The sequence below is a fragment of the Diabrotica undecimpunctata genome, chromosome 1 (assembly GCF_040954645.1).
Source record: "Diabrotica undecimpunctata isolate CICGRU chromosome 1, icDiaUnde3, whole genome shotgun sequence".
Lineage (NCBI taxonomy): Eukaryota > Metazoa > Arthropoda > Insecta > Coleoptera > Chrysomelidae > Diabrotica > Diabrotica undecimpunctata.
Genome location: NC_092803.1, coordinates 4286717 through 4300257, shown reverse-complemented (window position 1 = coordinate 4300257; position 13541 = coordinate 4286717). Strand labels below are relative to the sequence as shown.

At 32.9% G+C, this 13541-nt stretch overlaps 1 protein-coding gene across 1 annotated transcript in view; it reads right to left on the bottom strand.

Annotated features, from left to right (window-relative positions):
* Positions 1–2260: 2260 nt before the first annotated feature.
* Positions 2261–13541, bottom strand: part of LOC140444334 (vascular endothelial growth factor receptor 1-like) — a 96313-nt gene continuing 85032 nt past the window's right edge. The window contains exons 25-26 of the mRNA XM_072536086.1: positions 8009–8219; positions 2261–5181 (exon numbers count right to left, since the gene is read on the bottom strand). Of these exons, the coding sequence (XP_072392187.1) occupies positions 4814–5181; positions 8009–8219 (579 nt within the window). The 3' untranslated portion in view covers positions 2261–4813. The remainder of the gene's footprint in view (positions 5182–8008; positions 8220–13541) is intronic.

The following is a 13541-nucleotide window of genomic DNA, read 5'->3' as shown; positions in this document are numbered from 1 at the left end:
ACAACCAGTGCTTCAACTTGGATTAAACCTTATAAAGAGCTGTCTATGGATATGGGAAAAATCTACTGTTCAGTCTGTGGTAAAATTGTAAGTATCTAATATTTTTTATTAAATATCTAATATTTCATACATACAGGGTGTTTCCAAATGACACTTACAACGTTTGACTGTAGATACTTCTCGAAAAATTGAACAAAACGATATAGTTAATGAGGGGTCAAACTTATTTACTTTTCGAGATACAGGGTGTTAAAATTAAAAAAAATTAAATTCTTTTAGTTAATAACAACAATAACTTTAAAACCAATAAACGTATTTACTTGAAATTTAGTACTCGTAGGTTGTTTTTAAATGAAAAATAGCTTCCTTTAGTGAGAAAAAATTGTCCATGGTACAATACAATGGTGTGTATTTAGAAAAATTTTTCACCTTTACTTTTTTTATGAAGTCAGCTATTCTAAAACACAATTATTTTTATTGTAATTGAATTAACAAAAAAAAAACTTTTGTTGAATTTTAAAATAAGTTATATGATGTACTAATGGTTAGTAACAAAAACTAATTTGTGGATTAATACTGCATTTAAAACACTTAGCGAGTGTTTTTTTTTCCAAACCATTTATTTGATTAACCAAAAACACCTTGTATATTTTTATATTTTAAAGGTTGGGTTAAAATAAAGGTTTTTATTTTTATTTATAGATAGCATGTGAGAAGAAATTTCAGATAGACCAACATGTGAGAACTGCTTCACACATTGCAAAAAAAGGAAAAATAGGAGGAAAACATCAAACTTCAATGGCTAAATGTTTTCAATCTACTTCAAAAAAATTAGATGAGCAAGAAACTTTTAATGAAGACTTGTGTCGCGCATTAGTGTCTGCAAACATACCGCTTTCAAAATTAGCAAATTTAAATTTTAGTTCGTTTCTAAAAAAATATTGCAAACTTAATGTTCCAAGTGATCGGTCTCTAAGAAGAAATAATGTGAACGGGCTATACTCGTCGGTGTTAATTAATATTAAGGAAGAAATTGCAGATAATTATTTTTACATATCTGTAGACGAAACCACTGATTCCTCAGGAAAGTATATTGCTCATTTATTGATTGGTGTTCTTAAAGAAGATACCTTACCAAAATCTCATCTTATTTCATGCCAGCAACTTGAGAAAACAAATGCTTTAACAATTTCGCGTTTTATACAAGAAACATTAGCAACTTTTTTTCTTCCGACAACTATTCCTTCTAATAAATTACTGCTTATTTTATCGGATGCTGCTCCTTATATGGTGAAAGCAGGACAAAATTTAAAAATATTTTTCCCAGATTTAATACATGTTACTTGTGTAGCGCATGGATTAAACAGAGTTGCAGAGGAAATACGAAAAAAGTTTCCTCTTGTAAATACCATGATATCCAGTGTCAAAAAAGTATTTCTTAAATCTCCTATAAGAATTCAACTTTATAAAGAAATGCTACCTAACATTTCTCTTCCACCACAACCTATTTTAACGCGATGGGGAACATGGTTAGAAGCAGCTAATTTTTATGCAGATCATTTTGTTAAAATAAAGAACATAATTGATACGTTAACAGATGAAAGTTCCCAATCTCTTTTGGATTCTAAACAAACTTTTCAGAGTAACTTGCTTCAACAAGAACTTTCATTTATAAAATCAAATTTTAGTTTTGTTCAAAAAACAATTACTCAGTTAGAATCACCAAAACTGTCATTGTTCGAAAGTACAACATTAATAAAAGAATTTGCGTCATGTTGTCGGAACGTTAGAGGTAATATTGGAAAAGATATTTTAAAAAAATTTGAAGCTACTATGGAAAAAAATAAAGGTTACCATATTCTTTCTGAAGTAGTCAGTGTTCTAGCTGGAAATATTTCGGAAACGATTAATTTAGAACCAAATGTTTTGGTTAGTTTGAAAAATGCTCCCGTTACATCAGTTGATGTTGAACGAAGTTTTTCCATATATAAATATATGTACTCAGACAGAAGCCACAAGTTTTTGTTAGAAAATTTTGAACACCACTTGGTCATTTATTGTTACCATAATTCTAAATAAGTTTATTCATACTTAAAAATGATGTAGTTACTTAAAATAAATGTAAATCTTAATGAATAGTAGGAAATATTTAGTTATGTACACTTTTTTTTAAATAAAATTGTTACTATTTTACGATTTTTTTATTTATTTGTATGCATATTTTGTAAAATATTTGCATATTTTCGGGTAAACACGTGCATATTTATGCGCATATTTTCTACATTTTTATTTGCATATTTGCCGAAGTCTACCGATGACACTGTTATATTGGCGTCATTACCAGAAGAACTGGAGCAAATTATAAATAGGCTAGGCACGATGAGTACGGAATATGGTTTGAAAATAAATATGCAGAAAACCAAAGTGATGATCATCGATAGAATCAGAAATAACCAAGCAGAGTTAAGAAACATGGCAAGTTACGAAGTGGTCAGGCAATTTAATTACCTAAGATGAGATCCGTCGACGCATTACAATGGCCAGATCGGCAACAGCCAAACTCACAAAAATTTCGAAGAACACTGACATCACAAAAAAACATAAAATTACGCCTTGTTCTAGCATTAATATTTCCTATGCTTCAGAAACTTGGATAATAAAAAAAGTCGATTCAAATCGTACAGTGGTATTAAAAAGTCCTGCATCACCTTACCAAATACATGAAAATAGAAGTTTAAGACATTTACCTTAAATATTTTTTAACCATTTACTATCTACATCAAACAAGCACTTAAACACAATATTTGATTAATAAAAAAAAATGTAGTTCGGAAAAACTTTTATTCAATATTACAAAAATTAGGCTATTTACATCAAGACGATATTTTACATCACATTGAGGCAATTTAAACTAATTTTAATATTTAATTGGCAAGTCCTTGGTTTTAATAACCAGTTCACATCTTTTGGGCATGGACTTTATTAATTTTTGCAGTTCCTTGCTTTTGGAAATGATGTTTGATATCCTTTGCCACAAATTTTCGATAGGATCGAGGTCCGGGGATTGCGCTGGCCAGTCCATCCTATCAATTTTATTACTCTCCATGCAAGCTTTAACCAATTGTGCTCTTTGGCAAGGATCATTATCATCCTAAAAAATAAATTTTTCTTTGCCAAACAGGTCTTTTCCACTACTCAGCATCTTATTCTGTAGTACCCCAATGTATTTGGTAGCATTCATCATCCCAAAGACAACGTGTAGGCGACCAACTCCTCGAGCGGACATGCAACCCCATATCATAACGGAGGTTGGATGTTTAATTGTGGGAAGAACACATTTTGGAGAAAATTCTTCACCAGGAAATCTTCTGACGTAGGCATTTCCAGCATGATTATTAATATTGAAAGTGGATTCATCACTAAATAGTACACTCTGCACTACTCTGCTGTCCAGATTCAATGTTCCTTGGCCCATTTCAAACGGTGCAATCTTTGCTTTTCTGAAAGCAGTGGTTTCTTCCACGCTTTATATCCTATAAGTCCAAAACTAAGCAGTCTTTTTCTCACAGTGGAAGTGCACACGCTTACACCTGTAGTAAAGACCACAGCTTCGTCAATTGGGTGGAATTAAGGCTTCTGTCTGCCAGACTTGTTCTTCTTAACGCAGCGTCATCCCGAACAGAAGTTTTCTTTGGTCGGCCACTCACTACGCGGTCTGTCGTCGATTTTGTTTTGTTCACCATACTTCTTAATGACTCTAATTACTGTAGATTGATTACAGTTTACTGCGGATGCTATTTCGCGACTAGATTTGTCGTTTTTATGGTGAAAAATAATTTTAAAACACTTTTCGTCCGATAATTTAGTTTGTTTGGTCTGGGATGACCATTTGACATTTTTATCAAAAACCAAAGAGCACTTAAATGTGTTAGGGTAACAACAGTGTTTAAATAGCCAACATATGTGGCAAATTTGTCATTAAGATTCAATTTCATAGTACCTACTTTAACGACTTAATAATCACCTCATAATTTTCTCGGATTATGGAAAATCCCTTCAATCAGATTATTTTAATCTTTTCTGTAGAATTTGGAGCTAGTAATTAAAAAACATTAGTAAGTATACCGATAATGCTGATTACAATGCTTAATGCTTAGGTGATGCAGGACTTTTTACCACCACTGTATAATGGCATTTAAAATGTGAGTCTACCGTAGAAAGTTGCGCATACCATGGACCGCCCATCGCACAAATAACTCAATTCTAGTAGAACTTAACATAAAAACTAGACTCATCACAACTCTCAACCAAAATATACTGAGATATTTTTGACATATATCTAGAAGAAGAGAAGGCATGGAGCGAATGATAGTTGAAGGTACCGTAGCGGGTAAAATATCCAGAGGAGGATCTCCAGTACGATGGTCGGACCAAATAAAGGACATAACTGGTTACTCATTCTCCGAAGCAAAAGAACACGCGCAGGCGAAAGGTAATTGGACAGAAATAGTCAAACAAATTACAAGACGCCACTACATCCTTACGAAGAAGCAAAGATAGAGGAGGACACAATAAACAATAATATCTCTTTATTATCCTCATAAATATGTTATGGTAGTAATTCTAATAATCAAAATATTGATTATTTTATATAAATAGCAAATGTTAAAAATTGATACTTAATAAATATATAGTTTGTACCTTTGGAATTTTTGTTCTATTTTTATTTTTACGTTCTTTCTTATCGATCTTAAGGATCTACTATAGCTTACAGTACTCGTAACTTAATTAGGCAGTAAATTATACATCTTATTTAAACTTTAATACTTGTCAATTCTTGGAAATTATCGTTGAAATAACGATATGACTCCTTCTTCTTGTCCATTAAAGGTTTGCTGTCCTGGGCGCTTCTATCTTTCATAAGATTCTTATTCTGCGGCATGTTGACGTAATTATCGGCGGATTTGGCAATTTCTGTTTGACCGTTAGTTCCGTCGTTCAGTATAGTCGGCGGGAGGTGATACATCGGATTCGAGATGCTGTTGGGGTCTAAGGGGATGATAGGACTATTATCTGTGTCTGTTTCTGAAATCACATTAATCATCGGTAGAAGTTCCTGGCCTTGGTCTTCTTCGGAAGTCAGGTTTTTGCTGTTGGATGTCGCGAAGCTGAACACATCGTCTGGCAAAAAGAAACAGTTAGACGATATTCAAAAAAATATATACATGGTGAGTCATATCATAACCATTTGAATCAATATATAGCTAGTGGGTCATATACGTCCAAAGAAAGTCTTCCTTATAGAAGATACACTGCATTAAGTTAAAATTTTGCTTTTGTTTTTTATCAATAATTTTATTTTTACTTAAAAATTGTTATTGAAATAGGCGTTAGAGAAATAATCATCGTCGTTAGTGTTAGAGTCCTATTGTCTCGACCTTACCAAGCCTTTTTCGCCAGTCAGCCCTATCCATTACCAGCCGTAGCCAGTGTGCTGTACCTTTTTTTCTAGCATCATTATTTACACCATCGTTCCATCCGGAAGCATAACTTAAGAAGAGGAATAATATTTTTTTTAATGTCTATAGATTTTGTTAGAGTGGGTGCAATGTGGATGAGTCCTGATGATGAAATGTAGTCGAAACTTTTTTAGACGAAGCTTTTTATTGATTGTGACTCGCATTTAGAAAAAAACAGTATTTTTACAGTGTTGATTAAACACTTCCATTTAAGCTTTTATCAAAAAAAAAAAAAATCCGCGTTATGCGTTTGATCGTAAACACAATCTCTGGTTCCTTCTTCATTTTTTCTAGAACTTCCTTGTTCGTGATCCTTGCTGTCCATGATATTCTCAGCATTCTTCTATGAAGCCACATCTCAAATGCTTCAAGTTTTTTAATAGTGGTGTCTGTAAGCGTCCATGCCTCCGCCCCGTACAACAACACAGAGAAAACATGGCATCTCAAATGTCTCATTTTTGTATCTAGGGATATGTTGTGACTTTTGAAGATGGCGCTCATTTTGTTAAAGACCGTTCTTGCCTTTCCTATGCGGCACTTTATTTCCTGTACATTGCTCCACTGTACGTTTATAAGAGTTCCCAGGTAGCAATACTGTTTTACTCGCTCTATCTGCGTCCCATTAATGTATAGATGAGCCCCATTTATATTCTCCTTGCTGATAATCATTTGTTTCGTTTTGTGGGTATTAATGTTTAGTCCGTACTGTTGACTGTACTCGTTTATTCTGTCCACTAGCCTCTGAAGTCCCTCTAAACTATCTGCTATCACCATGGTGCCGTCGGCACATCTAACATTGTTTACTCTTTCACCATTTAGAAGGATGCCTTAGTCTATTCCGTAAAGAGCCTTGTTAAAAATTTTCTCTGAGTACATATTAAATATCAACGGCGATAGGATACATCCCTGTCTAACTCCACGTAGTATTTTTATGTGATCTGTTTCTTCTCCGTTAATTTTCATGTATGCGGTCTGATTCCAGTATGATTCTGAAATTATTTTGAAGTCTTTGTCATCCAGGTCTGCTTCTTTTAAAATGTTTATCATCTTTTGATGTTGAACTATGTCAAATGCCTTTTCATAGTCGATCAAGCACGCGTATACGTCACAGTTAACGTCCCTGCATCTTTGAATCAGTACCTGTACTCCGAAAAGTGCCTCTCTGGTACCCACTGCGTTAATGAAGCCGAACTGTCTGTCCGATATTTGTTCCTCGCACTTCTTATAAATTCTTCCATGGATGACTCTAAGAAACAGTTTCAATATGTGGCTCATTAGGCTGATTATTCGATATTCTTCGCACCCTTTTTTAGCCCCCTGTTTTTTAGGTATCGCTATGAATTCTGATTCTAGCCATTTATCAGGGATGATTCCTGTATTGTACATTTTATTGAAGACAGCCGTGATCCAATTTATTCCTTCTTCCTCCAAGAGTTTTAAAAATTCAGCTTCGATATTATCAGGCCCTACAGCTTTCCTGCTTTTCATCCGTTTTATTGCTTCTTCTACCTCGGATTTAAGTATCTCCGGGCCCGTCATCCTCTCTGAAAATGGATGCCTATAATCCGTTCTTTGATCTTGAAAAAGTATCTCCAAATATATTCTCTATTTGTCTTTCATCTCTTGGGTGTCAATGATTAATTTTCTATTGGTGTCTATAAGTTTCATTTGTGTTCGCTTTTTAAAAGTACCCGTTATTTCTTTTACCTTTTTGTGTACATAAAATTGTCATGCTTGGCTTGTAGTCTTTCTATTTCTTTACATTTCTCTACAGCTTCTTTTTCTTTAGCTTCTCTTATTTTTCTTCTAATGTAAGCCTGCATTTTTTTATATTCATCTCTATTTCCTTTAATTAACCTTCTGCGTTCCATTAAGTGAAGGATTTCTGGAATCATCCAAGATTTCTTCTTTGTTTCTTTGTTTGGTTTTAGCAGATCTTGTTTAGTTTTCTTAATTATTTCTTCGAATTGACTGATTTCTCGTTGGATGTTATTTTCTTCTTTTAGTTGTTTAACTTGGTTGTTAATATATTCCCCCACTTGCTTTTTAACTTCCGGATGTTGCAGGGCTGTCATGTCGTAGTTAGGTCTAGACTTTTTCTTTATTGTCTTCAGTCTCACATCCATGACTCCCACTAAAGGTATGCACTCATCATAGTAGAACATAAAATAATATTCCTTATCTAAAGTTACACTTTTCTACCGATTTTGATAAAAATTTATAAATATACAGTAAAGTTATTAACAAAAACATACATTTAAAATTAAAATACTGTATATTTTTTCACATTTTATTAAAGCACGAACAATAATATTTTAGTGCAAATAAACTGATTCTATTATTTTTCGTAACAGTTATGACTCACCTTGTATAAATAACATAGAAATAAATGCAAATTTGATATGAATTTTACGAGATATCATGATATGATTAATCATGCGCAACGGTGGTTATAGAAATAATTATAGAAATAATTATTTGCCACTTACCCTCTGTTATTCTTGGACTGAATATTGTGTTGGGTTTCATACTTAGGTAACCTTCATCAGAAGATTGTTTTTGTGGCATTATATTGTTGACGTAATGTGGACTGGCAATTACGTCAAAGGTGGGGCAACTCATCATAGACAGGTAGTCGTTTTGGCCTTCTAACATCTTAGCGTTTATGGCAAGATATCGGTCGTTAAGATCGATGTAATGCTGTAAGAATTTAACTTTGGTGAAATCAAGAAAACTGAATTGATTTTTATAATTATCTAATATAATGGAAATTATAGATATAAAAACTATTCTAGTATCAGTGTATAGAACAGGTAACGCAGATTTCCAAATTTTCTTAGGCCTATTTGAAAAATTATTAATATTCTGTTCTAATAATTATGTTCAAACAATAATTGGGGATTTCAATATTGATTTCAAAGGCACTTCAAATGAATTAAAATATTTTTCCGATCTAATTTCTTCTTTTGGTTTAACTATGAGGATTGATGAATTTACAAGAATCACTGCTACATCAGCAAGTTGTTTAGATAATATTTTAACAAATATAGATAATGAAATAGTTGGGTGTGGTGTAGTAGACCCATGCCTTGCTGATCATTGTGCTCAATTCCTGAATTTAAAAATAAAATCTGATCAAATTGACAATGATAGGATATTCAGAAGACACATAACATGTAAAGGCACCCAAATGTTAAAACAATCACTAAAATCTGTGGATTGGTCGTTAATAAACAATTCAATAACAGCAACGGAATTAGCTGAGTTCATAATTGACACATATGTAAAATTAACTGAAGTTTGCTTTCCAGTAAAAAAGTCAAGAATTCATTTTGAGACACCTGTTTCTTGGTTTGACGATGAACTAAGGAAAATGCGAGTAAACCTTTCGAAGATAAAAATTACTGCTAACCTTACTAGTGATTACACTCTGTATAATCAATTCAAAAAACACTATCAATTAACAATATCAATAAAGAAAAAACTGGCATATGAGCAATTTTTCTTAAAATCTGATAATATATCTCGAGATTCTTGGAAAGTCAACAATTATCATAGGAATAAAACTCAAAATAAAAAAGTAACTTTATGTAATATTTCATCAAACGAGTTTAATAATTACTTTACTTCGGTAGCGGGAAATATATTGAACTCGTTAGATGAGACAGATGAAAATGATGCCATGAATTTTTTGGAGGGAATATACTCCCCTTGCCACTCGTTGTTTTTAACACCTGTTAGTGATACTGAAGTTAGGAATACATTATACAGCTTGAAAAACTCAAAATGCACTGATTTTTACTTCTTAAACAAACAATTAGTGATAGAAACTCTGGATATTATTATTGATAAACTGGTCATACTTTATAATCTTTGCCTTATCGAAGGAATCTTTCCCGATGTATTAAAAGTAACAAAAGTGTAACCGCTACTCAAAAAAGGATCTCCAGAAGAAATTGAAAATTATCGCCCTATTTCTATTAATCCCATTCTTGGTAAAATTTTTGAAAGTATTTTGAATAACCGCTTAATAGAGTACATAGAAAAGTACAAAATACTTCATTGTAATCAATATGGTTTCAGAAAAAAATGCAGCACTACTCAAGCAATTCAGGAAATTGTAAGGGAAGTAGTTGATGGCCTAGAGAGACTTCACTTCGTGTCTTTAACATTGTGTGACTTATCTAAGGCTTTTGATGGTGTCTCACACACTTTACTTTTAGACAAAATGCACAAATATGGCATAAGGGGAAATGCTCTTAATTTATTTCGATCGTATTTAATAAACAGAAAACAGGCCGTTTTTTTAAATAATAACTACTCCAATTTTCACAATGTTGAACATGGAGTTCCCCAAGGGTCTATATTAGGACCTACATTTTTTCTTCTATATCTCAACGATATATTTCATTATACCCACCCCTTAAGGTGTATATGTTTTGCAGATGATACAACCGTTATTAGTACCGACCAGAATCAATATAATTTAAATAACAAAATAGGAAACGATGTGCTTAAAATTAAAAACTGGTTTACACATAATAAACTAAAACTAAACGAGGATAAAAATCAAAATATAGTTTTCAGTTCAGATCGAAGACACATTTTTGGATATAGCATCAAATTGTTAGGGATTTTTATGGATGACAACTTTTATTTGTAATGCGTAACCTGGTTTATTTGGTACCTAAAAGTACCCTTAAAATGTGTTACTTTTCATTGTTTCATAGTCATATACAATATGGAATAGCTGTTTGGGGCAACTCTGGTCATGCCGACAGAATATTTAAATTACAAAAGAAGGTGGTGAGGATACTTGCTGGAGCGGATTTAAGGGATCATTGTAAACCATTATTTTTGAACATGGATATTATGCCTCTACCTTCGCTTTATATGTATGCAACACTGTTGGAAATTCACGATAATAAAAATAAGTTTACTATAAACTCCCAATTACATGATCATCTAACAAGATCGAGGGATTTAATTAGGTCACAACGATTCAGACTATCAAAGAGCACAAAGAATTCAATTGATATTCACTTGTATAACCATCTGCCTAACGAAATAAAAATTCTGTCTCCACCACTGTTTAAAAATAGGATCAGAAAGCATTTTTTAACATATTGTTTTTACTCAAAGACAGAATACCTCAATACACCTTTATAACGTGTACCCAGTTTGGTCAGAATACTGTCGATTTACTATCTACATATCACAGTGTATTATTGCTATTAAAATGTACTAAGTTTTATGTATTAGTTTATTTAGTCATCGATTCGGGAATATTCTTAATTATTTGCACATTTTTGTTACTTCCATATTTCAAAGATTTTTTATGTGACAGTTTAGGTTTGTTTTTGTTTTTTTTTTTTGGTTAGAGAGATTTTTTTATCTTAAATTTTTAATTTTAATTCTTCTGCTAATACTTACATAATATGTATAGTACTTTAGCCAATATGGTTAAGTTAATTTTAAGTTTACATTATTATATCTTTTATTGTATTTTTTATACGGACTTTATGTAAAGTGGTCAATAAACGTTCTATCGATCTATCTATCTAAATAATTATAATGATAAAATTTGTAAATAACTCTAAACATGACGATCATATTTACCATATATCCTACAATAAAGAAAGATTAAAATATATTAAATATAGAACCATTCGATAAAAAGAAAAACCAGATAACTCAATTTATACCACTTGATAACTAAAATCAATTAGTCGTGTGACATTACCCAAGAGATTAAATGTTACATCGAAAAGGCAAAAAGTGCATTCTTGACTATGAGCTCTGTATTCAAGAGCCATGACCTTACCCTAGAAACAAAAATAAGGCTCCTTAAATGTTATGTGTACTTAGTGCTTGTGTACGGAGTAGAAACGTGAACATTGAAGTCAGAAACTCTATCAAAACTTCAGGCTTTTGAGCTATGGTTGTAAGGTAAAATTTAAGGAAAAAGGGCCTCAGGCTAAAGAAGAATATAATGGTTTCCTAACCTGAGAGCATGATATAGAAAGACCTCAACATAGCTATTCCGTATAGCAAACAACAAAGTGATTAAGGTCAGAATGATCGCCAACGTTCGGAACGGACAGGCACACTAAGAAGAAGAACCTTTGTTAAAATTTTTTTTGTTCTTCCTTCCTATAAGCAATTGGGGTTATTTATGAACGTCGTCTTCTTGGTCCTCGTTTTCCTTACACATTCTCATATAACCAATCGCTTCAGCTCATGTTTTTTATTTCTTAGTATGTGACCAAAGTAGCTCATTTTTCTTTCCTTTATAGTGTTCAGTATTTCTTTTTTCATCTTTCTCAATGTTTCCGTTTTAGTTTAAATTAGACTCTTTTGATTGACTTCTTTTTACCACGATATAGTACTATATTTAAAGTTTCTAGCGTTCCAAAATCTTCCTCTAGAGATAAATGACTAAGTGTTTGCAGAGCCTACCTTTACTTTTTATCGGTTCCCCTTTCATCCATCAGCAAATTCTTCTTCTTCAGGTACCATCTCCGCTACGGAGGTTGGCAATCATCATAGCTATTTTAATTTTTGAGGCAGTGGCGTTAGATAGTTGTTTTGAGCTGCATCCAAACCATTCTCTCAGGTTTTTAAGCCATGAAATTCATCTTCTTCCGATGCTTTTTCTGCCATCTATCTTTCCTTGCATTATGAGTCGCAGGATGCCATACTTCTCGCCCAGCATCACATGTCCGAGATACTGTAGCTTTCTTTCTTTAATTGTAAGTTCAACTTCCTTCTCTTTACCTATTCTTCTCAGTACTTCATTATTCGTAACTCTATCTACCCAAAAAACCCTCATAATTCTTATATAGGTCCACATTTCAAAGGCGTTAAGTCGTCTCATTGTGTCTAGATTTAACGTCCATGATTCCACTCCATACACTGTATACGTAACATTTTGTTAGGAGTACTTTAAGAGCTAATGTTAAATCTTTGCCACATAGGACCTTTTTCATTTTTATAAAATTAGAACGTGCTTTTTCGATTCTGACTGATTTCTGCAGTGTAGTCATTATTTTCTGTTATAAGTGTTCCTAGGTAACTGTACTTTTTTACTCTTTCGATCTGCTGGCCTTCTACTGTCAAGATTTCGTTAGTATTATGGTTGCTTTTACAAATTTTCATAAACTTCGTCTTTTTGATATTGAGCGAGAGTCCGTACTCCCTACTACACATTACTATTTTACTTATGAGTCTTTCCAGGTCTTGTAAACTATCGGCTATTATTACTGTATCATCTGCATATCTGATGTTGTTAACTAAGACTCCATTGAATCTTATGCCGACTGTTTCATCTTCCAAAGTTTCTCGAATTACCTCTTCAGAATAAGCGTTAAATAATAGAGGTGATAGTATGTAGCCTTGCCTGACTCCTCTCTTTAATTCCATTTCTTCAGATGTCTCTTTTTCAATTCGTACTATTGCTCGCTGATTGTAATAAACGTTTGTTATTAGCCTTAAATCTCTTTCATCTAGATTTTTATTTTATAGAATTTCCATGAGCCGGTCATGTTTTACTTTATCAAACGCTTTATTGTAGTCTATAAAACAGACGTAAAGAGGACGGTTAACATCCAAACATCTCTGCGTCAGCACGTTGAAGGAGAATAGTGCCTCTCTGATACCCATACCATTGCGGAACCCACATTGTGTGTCACTAATATCCAGCTCCAATTTAGTGTGAATTCTGGCGTGGATAATTTTCAACAGAATTTTCAAGGTATGTGACATTAAGCTTATGGTTCGATAGTCACTGCACTCTTTGGCATTCACTTTCTTTGGTAAACACACAAATCCTGATGTCAACATTTCTCTAGGGATGATTCCCGTAGTATAGATAGCGTTGAACAGTTCTACTATTATGTCTAGGTTTTTCTCATTCACCAACTTTAATAGCTCGCTTGGTAATTCATCTGGACCAGCAGATTTATTGGTTTTCATTGAGTTTAATGCCTGACTAACCTCTGATTTGGTTATCTCTGGGCCTAC